Genomic DNA, 13857 nt, shown 5'->3' on the forward strand with positions numbered 1-13857 from the left:
TGGTAAGAAAGGAAAATTATGAGATTTCATTAAAAACAGTTCCACTAACATGAATACAAGTAACATGGAAACTGGATTCATGTAATCAAAGCTGTCAATAGTTTTACAGTGAGCCGAAAGCAATTTTCCACCATGGTGGACAATAAAGATTTATTGTATTGTACTGTATTATTGTATTGTATAGTTACATTTTACAATACTTACACCCCCATTCAAATGTAACACGGCTTTCAATTTCGAGACAACCTGCCAAAACTAATGGGAATTTATGTGTTTCTATCCACTTCTGAAATGTGATTATTAAGAGTTGTTAAACAGCTGTTTGTGTAATTTTCAGTTTGGTGGTAAAAAGACAGTATATGTTATGTGATTATGTTTACTTTTGGTCTCTTCAGTGGTTCTTTACATCATGTGCTTCATGTATGTGATCATTTATTTGTGTTGTGTTTCCACTGCACTTCGTCAGATTTTGCTTCCATCAATACATCAACCTCTTTTTATTTTAACCAAAAAAAAAGCTCATGAAAACAGATGGATGGAAACTGTCCTAATAACTCTGGGCACAGCAAAAAGGTCAACATGTCAGTTCCAGACATTGGTTAGCTCGATTAATATTGAAGTGGTGATAGAAAAGCTAAATACTGGATAGCCAGTCACAGAACAGCTGTAATAAAAGATGTACCAACAGATAATACTCCAACAAAGAAATCTGAGGAGTAGAAAAAAATAAAATAACTGTCATTATTTGCTTGGACATTGATGAAATACTGTCAGTTAAACAACAGCTGCTATAGAAGAGAAGCTGCATTTTGCCCCCTGACATCTTCAACGATTACTAAAGAGCAGAGATGTCACTTAGTGGCTCTTCCAGCATCAGCAGTGACACACAAAAATGTTAAATAAATAAGTGATCATTTGGTTGTGGTGCAAGTGTGATGGTTTTCAAGGATTTTTTGGGACGGTCACGCCTTTTTCGGGAAGCCCAGTTGCTGGACCTGGTCCCTGGAACATGTCAATGATTAGACTCTCATTGGGGGTTGTGAGATGTTGTCAGGGGTCCCAGAATTTGTAGCCACGCCCCACCCTGCTCATGGCAAACTTGTCATATCCTTTACAACGGCTCTTGGATATACGGTCATGAGGAAAATCCAAGGGAAATCTGATGTGATTAATTTTGAAGATTATGTTGATGAGTCCAAATTCAGTTTTGTCAGGAATGTTTGGCTAATATGAGCTCAGAGTTGGTTCAGGGTCAGTTTGTACAGCTCACTCAGAGCTGACAAGCGGCCAGCTCAGTTACAAGACACGCATGGATGTTTGGATGGAGACAAATTTGTCATTATCATTTAAAATGGGATGGTATGGTCATGTGAATGCTCCATTGGGTGGAACCTTCCGTGCCCGACCTATCCCAAAGATTCACCGTGTGTCACTAATGAAAAGAATATGGCCCCAAACATCAGACAGCAAACTCGTTTTTGTTTTTTTGCACTCTACGACGTCCACAAAAGGCCCGACCTTTGTTGACTGTGTCCAAAAGGATGCAGCTGTTGGGACACAGTAAATAAGTGTTCTTCAGATATTATTACATTGATATAATGATGTTCAAACATAGGTGATTTCATAAGTTGCAACAATGCATCTTTAAAAACCACATGCAAAACTTAAATAAAATCGGTAGAGGTGAAATAAGTGGACAATTACAGTAGTAATCAAATAGTTGAATGACAGGAAAAGAGTGAATTAAAAATGATTTAATATTGTTTTGATGATTGATTAATTGTATCGGCCAACAACAACATGATGCCAGCACCATGGGCACAGGAAACTGTAAAATACTGTGATATGACATTTCATAAACCAAATTCATCTACACATTCTATAATGAAACCAATCGTTAGTTTAGTTGCATTAGTTGCAGAGCTAATTAGTTATAGTCACAGTATTAGACATCGCGTCAAATGAAGTTGACGGACTTGAGAACATGATGAATTGTTAAAGAAGCAGACTTTCTTCTCTTCTTTTCTGACTTTCTTCTCTTACATTAAGCCCATAATGCAGCTCAGTGGCATCTTTCATCACAAAACTGTTTTGGGTGGCTAAGCAGTATTCATCACAATGAGTAAACAGATTTCTAGCTGTAAATTATTATCTCAAAATTTGCAAAACAGAATTCATAATGCAAACCATCCACTGTAAAGCTGTAGAAATTAGTTGTCATCGTGTTTTACAACAGTTCACTATGACATGACCATGGTGAAATTAGCAGGGATGATTTTAATGAACAGTATGCTCATAGACAGATGTATTCATCCCCATAACACTACTGATACCACAGCTCTGGTAGCACATGACACACAAGCCAGACCCCATGTCTTATATTTAGAAATCATGTTGACTGAAAACCAAATGTACTGTTTGGTAAACCCACTTTAACACTTTGACATTGAGTTTGTTTTACACTTACACGAGTTTTCATCACTCAAACTGCATTTCTGCTGCATCATGCTCTGCATTTTTTCCTGCAGATGTTGATAACTCATGCCCCTCCTGCGTCTTAGCCGGCCGAGTCATGGATTCAACAGATCACCATTAATCACACCGTGACCTTCCTCTCAACCAAGCCCATCTAAAGCTCATTCATCCCCATTTGCCATGAAGCTCTGCGGGTCGATAATTGGCAAAGCAAAACACAGATTAAACCCAATTTAGAGGGTTTCAACTTGAAGCTTAGCAGAGACAGCCAGGCTCAGGCTGAACTGGAGTTCACTGCGCTCTGGTCCTCTCTGCCTGTCTGAGGCTGCACCGGGAGGGGACCGCAAAACCTAAATCAAACCAGTCTGTTCCCTGTGTTTGTGTTTGCGTATGTGTGTGTGAGAGAGAGAGAGTGTGTGTGTGTGTGTGAGAGAGAGAGAGAGCGAGAGAAAGAAGGAGAGTGAGAGAGAGATGCAGAGAAAGGAAAAATGTGTATGTACGTGCGTGCGTGTGTGTGTGTGTGTGTGTGTGTGTGTGTGTGTGCAAGACATGCAACAGTGCACTTCTCCCTGCAATGCCATCACTAATAGAAACCAACTTCCAGTGTTCAAACTCCATTTGCCTCCATTAACCTATTAGCTTAAAGTTTAATTGCAGGATGTCGTAAAATGATTTGGTCTATGAGTAATGACAATATTTCGGCTCTGTAATGGCCAGAACAAAGCAAACTAAAGCTAAGCTAAGCAAATCCCGTTGTTTTTGTTCCTCACGGCATGTCTGGGCTGCAGCTTTGGGCCTTTACATCGCTGTGTCTGTCAGATAATTGTTTACTGGCAAGGTTTTTGTTGCATGAGGGCAACATCACGGCAGGATAACAAACTAATAACTAATTTCATGGCTTTTGAGTCATTTTAAAAAAGACCATCGTGAGGATCAACTTTAAAGAGCAACTGTGACTAATCGGACAGCAGGTATTCAAAGTACGGACCGTTTCTTATAAAGTGAAAAAAGACAACTCATGGCTTTGAAAAAAAAAACATAAACCACTTAAATTCTGTTTATCAAACAAGCGGTGCAATGAGCAGTGGAGACCACATTCCTCTCTGCAACCATGGGAGATGACCCCTAGGTGGCAGCGTACCTCATGAAACCTCCAACACTGTAACAACAACATCACTCCAATTACAAAACCTCCTCAATTGTCCGAGCTTTTATTTGCTCCGCACGGCAACGACACTGGGTGACAGTGTGTCCGAGCGCTCAGTAAGTTATGATCAGCTGCCCTGGCTCTCGCTCCTGCCCTTTAAACAGCAGCTTGATAGGATCTGTGAGGCACGCTGGGCATGTATAGTGTTACTCCCATCAAAGGGGACTGAATGGAGGATGATGTGTGTACTGCCTCTGCTTAGTGGAGGCATTTCCAGCTGGCGCCAGGGCAGAGGAAACCCACTGAGACACACAACAACACACACAGACACTGGGGTCAGCCTGGATTCACCCCCCCACCCCCCTCCTTCTCCATGCCTCTTGGCCTCCACCGCCTTCTCTTCTTCTACCCAAACGCTCACCCCCCGCCTTCACTTCCCAGGCCTGGTCGCCTCTCATCTGCTCCTTCTCTCTTGTTCATCCTTTTTCTTCTGTTTCTCCCTCCATCTCTCTGCTGTCTCTTTTTCTGTTCCTTTCTTTCACCTCCTATTTTGCAAACTCAACAGTCGCACGCCAAATTTTCCAAAGAGCCAGTTCAAACAGGTTAATAAGGTTAAAAAAAAAAAAAGGATAGGGCATATTCATTGGTATACTTACAGATAAGTATCGGAGCAACTCTCAAATAATCACATCAATGTGCAAGTTCAGCAGCAGCAGCCAATCAGAGACAAGGATTTACCCTGAATGTTCCATCCTTCAAAAAAAGATTAAAAAACAAACAAACATAACTACCGTAATTTAATCAATTTTAAAAATCAAATACCAGCACAGTGTAAACAATAATACCTATATAAAATGTATAAGAGGGATTAAGTAGCTTAATAACCAACTGGCGTCACTGGGAACAAAACTAGTTTGGAAAGGGAAATAACTTGCTGTGCTGGTCGATGAGGCGAAATTTGAAAATTCATCAACACCTTGCTCTGCAACCACAGAAAATGAATATAAAAAGTGACTGACAAAATTTACAGACTTTATTGTTGTGTATCTTGTAAGAAACCTTGTTAACGTAGCTATTTGTTCAAATATAATATACAAAATGACCATACTCACCATTATACAGTAGCCTAGGCTACATGGCTTCAGGCCTCTACTCTGAGCAAACAAGAGTTTGCATGATACACATCACCTTCACACCTGTCACTTGGCAAAGCAAGCAGCCAGTTAGCCTAGCTTAACACAAAAAAGGGAAAGTAGCTAACCTAGCAGTCACCAACTACTGACTGAGGGTATCTAGTCTAGTGTGTTGGAACGGTTCAGTAACAAAAACATAGAAACTTAAATCTGTCATTTACTAGAGGTTATTCTGACAATGCAGTGTGATGAAAGAAAAGGCCCACGCTCTCTATCACACCTTTCACACAAAACCATCTTTTATGATTCTCGTTATTATCATTATTTTATTTTAAAACTGAGCCTGCTTCAGTGGGAGCTGCTGTTTCACACCTCCTGTCAGATCAGCCTCAGATACACAGGGAATAGAAAAAGAGGAACACAGTACTTACATCACCACAAAGCCGCCCTCCTTCTCCCCAACATCTGAGTGACATCAGGGTTTAGTGGAATCTGATTCCGGCGGGATGTTAACGGCTAAATGCCTCTTGACTCGGCACTGCTTCCCAGTCTTCAGGGGGAGTACTGGAGAAAGGGTGTGTGTGTGTGTGTGTGTGTGTGTGGTGGTGGTGGGGGGGACTCTGAGTGGTCAGGACAAATTAAAAAGCCAACCTGCTATTTTACTGCTCAGATCTGTTGATGCTATAAAGCAGGAAAATGGGGCTTGGCGGCCTTTACATGACTACTCCGGTGATTTTACGTGATTTTCCCCCGGCCCTGAATCCAAGCCTTCTTGGCACAACATGCTATGTCTTGACCAAGCATGGGATCCGTAAATGCCCTAATAAAGATTTTTTAGCACTTTATTTAGTTCCATGCCCTGGGCCAGCAGCCTCTAAAGTATGTCACTCAGTAACAGTGGAGAGAAGAAATAACCCTAAAGGCTAAACAGGGCGTAATGTAGATTTAATTAACAAGCCAAGCATGGGCTCACACACACACACACATCAAGGCATGAATACACACTCTAACAGACACAGAAGCCCAAAGATGCACGTGTTGAAACACAAAGACACACTCACATAACTGTAGGTTAATGATAGTCACACACGCACTTCTAACAAGGCAACACACACTTGCGCAAAAAACATCAAGCCACACATCCCCGGGTTTAGAGCGATGGTGTGAAAATATGTGAGTGTAAATGAGATGCAGACAGGCTCTCAGCAGTGAAGCAGCAGAGAGAGAGGGAGAGAAAGAGGATGTGGCTTGGCTTTGAATTGCTAAACTAAAGTTTGAGGAGATGGAAGGAATCATATTCTGAATTCTATGCATACTGATCGTCTTTGAGCAGCAGAGTGTGAGAGGAGCCGTACATATCCCTCCGCTGCTTATTTGGGATGTCACAAATTCTTTTTTGAAAAAGAAAACCGACATCGCTCTCTCATGTAGCTTGTAGTGGAGGTGGAATAAGTATTCACAGGTTTTTACTTAAAAACAAAAGTAGCATTAAAATATTGTTGTCCTGCGATTGATATATACTGTATAGCCTATATTTAAAAGTATTTCATATGTGTATTTGTGTAGTTTTACCAGGAAAACATGCTCAAAGCATCACAAAGTAAAATGTATCCCTATGCAGAGGGGCTTCTGTTTGTGAAGTATATTGTAAGTTGTGTGATAGTTTTTATTATGATTGATTCTTTATTTCACCCAAGAAAAAAGGCTGAGTATAGTATGTCAAATATGAAGTTACATTGAAGTGCATCACTTTAGGTGCAACTTACTGAGACAATAAGTGATTAATTAGTCATTATTAGTTTGCGCCGCTCAGCATCTAATTCAGAATTAATGAGGAATGACATAAGGAGGGCTTATAGGTCACTTCACCAACCCCATTTATTGTGTCAGTTGCTCTAAGATCATATCTCCTGGTCTGTTTTCAAATACAGTAACTGACTCTTTCCTTAGTAACTATTCAGTATTTAGTGTACTTTATTGTTTAGAGTGTATTTTCATCCTTTTTAATGACACATTCATATGAAAGCATATGGAAACAATACTGTTTGTGTTGTTAAGTAATATTTATATTGTATCTAATATGTAATAAAAAAAAAGTAATAACTGCAGCTGTCAAAGAAATCTGTCTATATTTAAATAATTTTATATTTCTTCATAATCTGACATTGGATTAATCTAGTACAATATCTTCTAGTTTGACTGGCTTCAACATTAAAATGCAGATGGGGCACAATGATTATGTGTGAAATTTACAGAACAGGATTCTTACTTTTGATGGAGCATTTTGCAACTTTCACCAAAGGACAAAATCTGAGTACATCCACCACGTACAGCTACATGTGGTGGAGTAGAAAGGACATAAAGTCTAAAATGCAAACAGAGAGTAGCATAAAATAGAAATTACAAGTACCTCAAAGTGTATGTATAATATCGCTATGAGTATTTTTAAGCCCTGCAATTATCTGATATATTCACTTTAATGAGTTCACCTACCTACCCACCCAACACATGATGAGCTCATGCAGTTGGCTACATTAAACTACTGATGGTGCTCTAAGTTGTAAAGTTCCTGCTGCATTTGGATTCAAACAATAAATAAATAAAAACTAATAAATAAATAAAAACTCCACAAATGTTTGTTGTTAAATCCACACACCAATAATTCATTAGTCTCAGTGAATCATTAATTCTGCTCATTAGGGCCGACGAATCTAAATCAACAGGGCTGACGGTGAATGAGAGAACTCAACACTTAAGTCATTTATTCCTGTTCACTCAGTGACATCAGAGCAGATGGGTCTGATGTAAATGTTTGGCACCTGAACCCGAGGGACAAGCTGTGCTGTGATCTCACATCTCTCCCACTCACATGCAGACTCAAAATAGGCTTTCCACCGTTTGAAATCATGGCAAGACAAAGACAAATGATCAGTCAGACAAATTAATAGACTTGTCAGGTAATTGTGCATCTTTTTTTTTGGTTGTTAAAAATCAACAATGTCTGATTCCAAAAGGTGAACTTCACATTTTCGTTTTTTCTCTCTTTAAATCAAATGAATCACAGTGCCTATGAGACTGGCAAACAGGTTTTCCTCTCAAATGACACCAAGTAATAAACACATAAATAGTCTGTTAATGAAATAAATAGAAAAGTGTGAAGACCATAAGACTCAGGTAGTAGATTCTAAGCACTAATTACATCTCTTGCATGATTGAAGCAGCTACAATATCACAATGAGTTAACCCTGTGATTATTACAGTGTACATGTTGATTTATGAGGCTGTTACAGAATACTGACAGCAACATGGATCAAAAACAAAATTAATGACAAAACTTGGATGGAGCATAATTAGCTTTTTTTTTTTTTTACAATCACCTCACACACATGAACATAGAGCCTTATGGTGGAGGTTTTGTGATAATACATTAACTTCTCACATCACCCATAATTACAGTAAGTAGCACACACACAGGATGTAACGTGACAGGTTTCTGAAAATGCAGACTTGTACAGTGACCTGGGAAAGTATTCAGGCAACTTTACTTTTTGTACATTTCATCATTCACCCACAATAAACCAATTAAAAACACCTTTTTATAGATTTTTGATACTTTGAAACTTGCTTGTTATGCAACTCAGATCACTTGATGTGTAGGAGTTGAGTTTAAAAACACACTTTCAGCAGACTTCCATGTTACAGAAATCTAATTTTGCAGTTTGGTGATAATAAAGAGTGGAATCAACTCATTTCATCAAATATTAAAATGGACAATTACAGCTCCTTGTGTTAATGGCTGGAGAGTGGGCACATTCACTGCTGATTTCATACATTCCCCTCTCAGACTGAATGAATAGACGGGGAGATAACACAATGGGCTGATGAGGAGAAACTTGCAGTAATCTCATTAAAAACTTGTTATCTTCACTTTTCGCTGCGAGCTCTCACCTCGCGCTACTTCTCTCACCTCCAGCTTTCTCAGACAAGTACACAAATCATATGCACACAAACACACTGCACTTGAATGTAAATATGAATTTACAGAGTATTTACATGACTGTATACACACACACACACACACACACACACACACAGAGGCATGCACGCACACACAGACGGAGAATGCACTTGGCTGAGTTTTCTCATGACTCAGTAACACTGTAAAAGTCAGGCACATTCTCCAACACTTTAATAACATTCCTGCCTCTAACCACAACATCTCACCACACACACATACACACACCACAGTTGGGTATTAGCTTATATTAAATATTAACAGAATATGAGTGGATTGAAGTTGGGTAAACTTGTGGTTTATGTTGTTGAGTCAAAATTTGGCAATTATCCAAACACTTCTAAGGTTTTAGGAGCAACACAATAGGCAAAAGAGTCAATGAACACTATGGGAGAGGAAAAGGATCTTGAGGACAAACCCACACACACGCACGCACGCACGCACACACACACACACACACACACGCACAGAGTAACTTATAGTAGTGCCAATCATTATTTCCTCCACTAACATTTCCATTTCCGTCAGACTCTTCACTCCTCTCCCTCCAGCACTCCTTTTGGCTGCTTGCTGTCTTCCCGTTTGGCCGCCTCGGCTTCCTTCAGAGCGCTGATGACTGGTAACCATGGCGATGGGAGCTCAGGTCCAGTCCTCTTAACCTGGTTGAGGTGGCTGAGAGCAGCGTACAGCCCGGTGTCCGTGCCGCCGTGGATCCCCGGCTCCTGCTGTTGCTGCTGCTGCTCTGTGTAGTACATCTCCAGAGCTGCCGGGGTGCAGTGCTTCTGCTGTGTCAACAGCAAGAACAGGACAACTGCATTGGTCTCTTGTTTAGGTGACACACTGTTCTGACTCTAATAACAGAATAAAGTCTGGACCAGAGGGTCAGCACGTACAGTATGACAGCTTCTCTACGTTAGACAAAGCTCTAGACAAGTCATTAGTAAGATGCCTGCTCAGTAGGGCTATAGAGCTTTCAATTGTGTGTAATGATCTTCATTGGGAGAAGATGTCATGGATTTGGCTCATTTGCAATTTGAAGATCAGAAAGTAAAGTTTGAATGAGGATTATTTTGTCAGACAATCTCCAAGAGCAAGATCAAAGCTTCAAACCCAAATTAAAAAGGTCTGTAAAATGCATACCTGTACAAGGAAACTGGCTTGTGTGTCCTAAAAGTCCTCAGTAAGTCTTTTAATGTTCAGGTTCTTCAAAGTTTCACATTACAGGCTTTTAGGTTCCTGTGTTGGAAACCTGACAATGGGTGTTCCGTCTAGACAACTTAAAAGGTTGCACAAATGCTGTACAAACCAATCCATCAACGGAAACCAGTATCACAATGTCCTGATGACTATGAAGTCAAAGATGCGCAGGCGAAAACAGATTTTTATCAGTTTATACAGGGCCTGTTACAACTTTCCACCAGTGAGAAACAAGTGAGAACAAATGTTAGTGCGATGGACAAAGTGAGTTTTTCTTTAATAATCTGCACAGCAAATGTTTCTACAAGTCAGATCAAAGGAGTGAAAATGCCTTCTGACAAAGTAGTTTTTCTTCATCCTAGTGCGCAGATGAAGTTAAAGACTCGCAGTAGTCTACTAGTGCACCGCGGCTGCCAGGCTCAGTCCTGTTTTCACTTAAGGAAAAAGCATCCTCAGAAACCAAAACTTGCTTGTTTTTGAAGTGAGGAAAGCTGTGCAGCGTGAGACAACACGGGTAAATTAAATCAGGCAAACTCAATGTCCAGCCTGTTTATGTTACACTTTGGAAGAAGGCCCACTTTGTTGTGTTGACCTCACAAGCATTTCTCCTCGGAGGATCCACTAACCTGACCTTCTCTCACAGCGAGGAGCCCAGCCTCTCAAAAGCACAGCAGTGACTACGCCACCCTCCATCCTCACTCCTCTTTTTATGTCTCCAACAACACATTAACAGGAAAAAATGCTGAAAGCAACTGTAACCGGCAAAAACTTCAAAAGCCTTGCCGGAAGGTCCCCCCCCTCCCCCCTTCCCTTCCTTGCTTCCCCCCTCACTGTTAAGCCTTTAATCACAGTTTAGTCACGCTCAGCCCTAATTAAAGACCCCTCCGATTCACAGGCAGGCGTCCCAATCTCTGCCTGACCAGAAAGCGGGCTGTGTCGCTCCTTCGCTCTCTCCTTCTACCTCCCTCTCTCTCCCGATCTCTCATTTTCCTTTGTGAGACAGGGTCTTTAACTAACATGCGTGGCAGCGCCGGCTCAGAGCATGGTGCCTCCAAGGTGTCATTTAGAGATAATGAGTTTGGTTTTCTATCTCCAGTTTTTCTGAGAATCGTCCTGAGGTGACTGGTGTGAGGGTGTGCCGAGAAACGGGGCATCAGATGAGCTGCACCGCAGACTATGTAAGTGCCCTTTGAGTGGGTGTTGCACAGTCCACTTTAGTCTGGATAATGAAATGATTATTCTGACATCGGAGGTTGACTCTGATGTGAGCTGCTTTTGTTAACTACAAGGAGTTATTAGTGTCTGATTTAGAGTGTAGTGTGATAGCAGAGAGATATTAATCTTTCCTTTCACTATGCGAATCTGCAGGTTTATGCATCTATATATTTGAGCAGGAATACTGAACATGAACTCAAAAAACTCACAAAAACTGCTAAGTGTGTGTGTGTGTGTGTGTGTGTGTGTGTGTGTGTGTGTGTGTGTGTGTGTGTGTGTGTGTGTGAGTGTGTGTGTGTGTGTGAGTGCGCCTACCCTTAGGATGAAACCTTCTGGGCAGGTGAGCTGGTCATACCACATGGCTTTGTACATGAGCAGGAGGAGCAGGCTGGTCAAGAAGGCCAGTGTGATGAGGATCAGACCTGTGATCTGGATAACATGCACATGAACCGTAAGATACTTAAGTACGTAAATGATAAGGATGGCAATATCATATTGTTAATAGCAACAAATTCCATGAAAAGCCCAAAATCTGCACTTTCTAATTTCCATACCGTCCATAGCTACCTCAACCCCAACCCCGGGGGATCCCTACTCAAGATGTAAATCTTTAAAAACAGGCCACAGATGTAAAATTTCATTTAAAGAAAATAGCTAGTCACTGACACAGGAGAAGAATAAAGGAGGAACTTGTCACCTGCTATGACTCACTGATGTGTTTTCCATAGTTTGGGGGAAAATATAGAGTTGTATGGTGCAAAAGAGATTGTGGTTACACAGACAATCCTTATCAACAGGATTGATCCATTGGTGGTTTTAGACTTTGGCATTAATGTGCTTAAAGGTGTACAGAAATGTAGTGAGTAAGGAAAACAAATTTGATTGGTCGTTATCGAGCGGGCGGGATATTCAAAGTTTGGGGCGAGACCGAGCTCCGTGTGTGTGTGTGCGTGTCTCAGACGTTTGAATGACGGATTACGGATCCAATATCAGTGGCTGGTGAATCGTGTACAGGCTGACGTGTAATCCGTGCGCCTGCATTATCCAATGCAAAAAAAAAAAAACACACTTTCATCCCGGATTTACTCAAAAATAGAATTGTGCACAAAGTTTGCCCTACATCGTCTGATAGATGAGTTATTACACTAATTTTATGACCCAGAGTGGGCTTAAATTCAATTTTCTTTTCTGTACACCTTTAATAAAAACGATGCCAGGCTGATACTGAAATAAGAATGTACCTACATGCAGATTTTGTGTAGTCAGGCTGTTGTTGTACCTTGGCTTTCTCTGAAACATCACTGTAGAAGTTGATGTTCAGCTTCTTGATGTTCGGCACGTACAGCTTGTTCTTCTTCTGCTGTAGCTGATACTGTGTGGATGTCTTCACAATGATCTGCAGAAGAGATAATCATCTCTCACTGTGACTCTTGAAAAATAAAAGCTCAGATCTCCTAATTAGCAATTATCCACATATCTGTTGAAAACTCTACTCTTCATGTCTAAAAATACATGTTCATCATTTGCAAAGTGATGCACACATATTAATATTATGTTAATGTTTCAACGGCTTCTAATCAGCCTGTGGAACATCCCAAGCTGCTGAGCACATCATCCAACCAAAATATGACTGAGAGCTTTCTTTGTGCATTATGCATTCAGGGAAGTGCTTACAGGGCATGGGCTAATGCCAAGGTTTTAACCCTGGACAGTAAGTCAGGGAAGGTAAATACAGCAGTTTCAGTGTTGGGGTTTATGCTGAAAAGCTAATACCCACATTAAATTTAATGTGTGCATTCAGAGTCAGACATGTTCTGCAGCGAGATGCAATCCGTTGGCTATTTCTATAATGCTGTAATGGTTGGTTGGTGTGTAACTTGGAAACACAGTAGCTGTTTCTGAGAAAAACAAACGTGAGTGAGCAAACACACTGACACACACTTAACAAGCTGGACTCACCTTGTCTGCGAATGGCTGCTGGAGCTGGTTGACCTCCAGGGGTGTGATTAGAGGGATGTTATCAAAACCGTCGTCCGCAGATGGCTGCTTCTCCAGCTTCTCAGACAGATTACTGCCCAGCTTCACCATGGCTGCTTAGCTGCCCGAAAATGCCTGGATGGATCTGGAAAGTAGGGATGGACAGCTAGAGTCAGGCTGACTCAGACCGTGTGTGTGTGACCAAATGTGACAGCACTGCTTGTAGCTTGAACCGAGGATCCTGCCAGGACATGGAGGAAGGTGGAGAAAATGACAGTGTGATGTGTAAAACACGACATGATGAATGTGCTGTGTAGACCACGCCAAAGGAGGAGTCCAAGAAAAAGTTAAACAGATTAGTTTGTAGATGCTAAAAGAATGGCTTGTGATGTTGGTCTAATGTGGCAACGAGTCAAAATTCAAATGTGTCCAGTACTTTAGTTTGTGACCAAATACCTGTAACATCTCCCTCAGCCTTCAGTTATATACAGTAACTTTGTGTTACGTGCAAATGCAAATGTTAGCATGCTACTGTGGCAAGGTGAAGAGGGCCCGGGCGGGCTTCGAACCCCAGACTCCCGGGTAAGAGTGATGCGCGCTAAGCAGTCACCCAAAGGGATGTCCCCTTGGCCAAGTGGTTAGCGCGCATCTTACCCGTGAGTCATGGGTTTGAAGCCCGCCCGGGCCCTCTTCACCTT

At 41.2% G+C, this 13857-nt stretch overlaps 1 protein-coding gene across 2 annotated transcripts; it reads right to left on the bottom strand.

Annotated features, from left to right (window-relative positions):
• Positions 1–7487: 7487 nt before the first annotated feature.
• Positions 7488–13335, bottom strand: caly (calcyon neuron-specific vesicular protein). Of its 2 annotated transcripts, none has more exons than XM_085772898.1 (4): positions 13142–13335; positions 12462–12578; positions 11498–11611; positions 7488–9552 (listed from the first exon to the last, which is right to left on the bottom strand). In XM_085772898.1, the coding sequence occupies exons 1-4, from the start codon at positions 13268–13270 to the stop codon at positions 9304–9306; spliced, it is 609 nt and encodes a 202-aa protein (XP_085629024.1). In that variant the 5' UTR covers positions 13271–13335; the 3' UTR covers positions 7488–9303. The 2 variants fall into 2 exon arrangements, with proteins under 2 accessions (XP_085629024.1, XP_085628968.1); XM_085772842.1 differs by having other exon boundaries at positions 7488–9555; positions 13142–13334.
• Between the last annotated feature and the right edge of the window lie 522 nt (positions 13336–13857).

The sequence above is a fragment of the Trachurus japonicus genome, chromosome 1, assembly GCF_045865225.1.
Source record: "Trachurus japonicus isolate A0001 chromosome 1, Traja_1.0".
NCBI classification, from domain to species: Eukaryota; Metazoa; Chordata; class Actinopteri; order Carangiformes; family Carangidae; genus Trachurus; species Trachurus japonicus.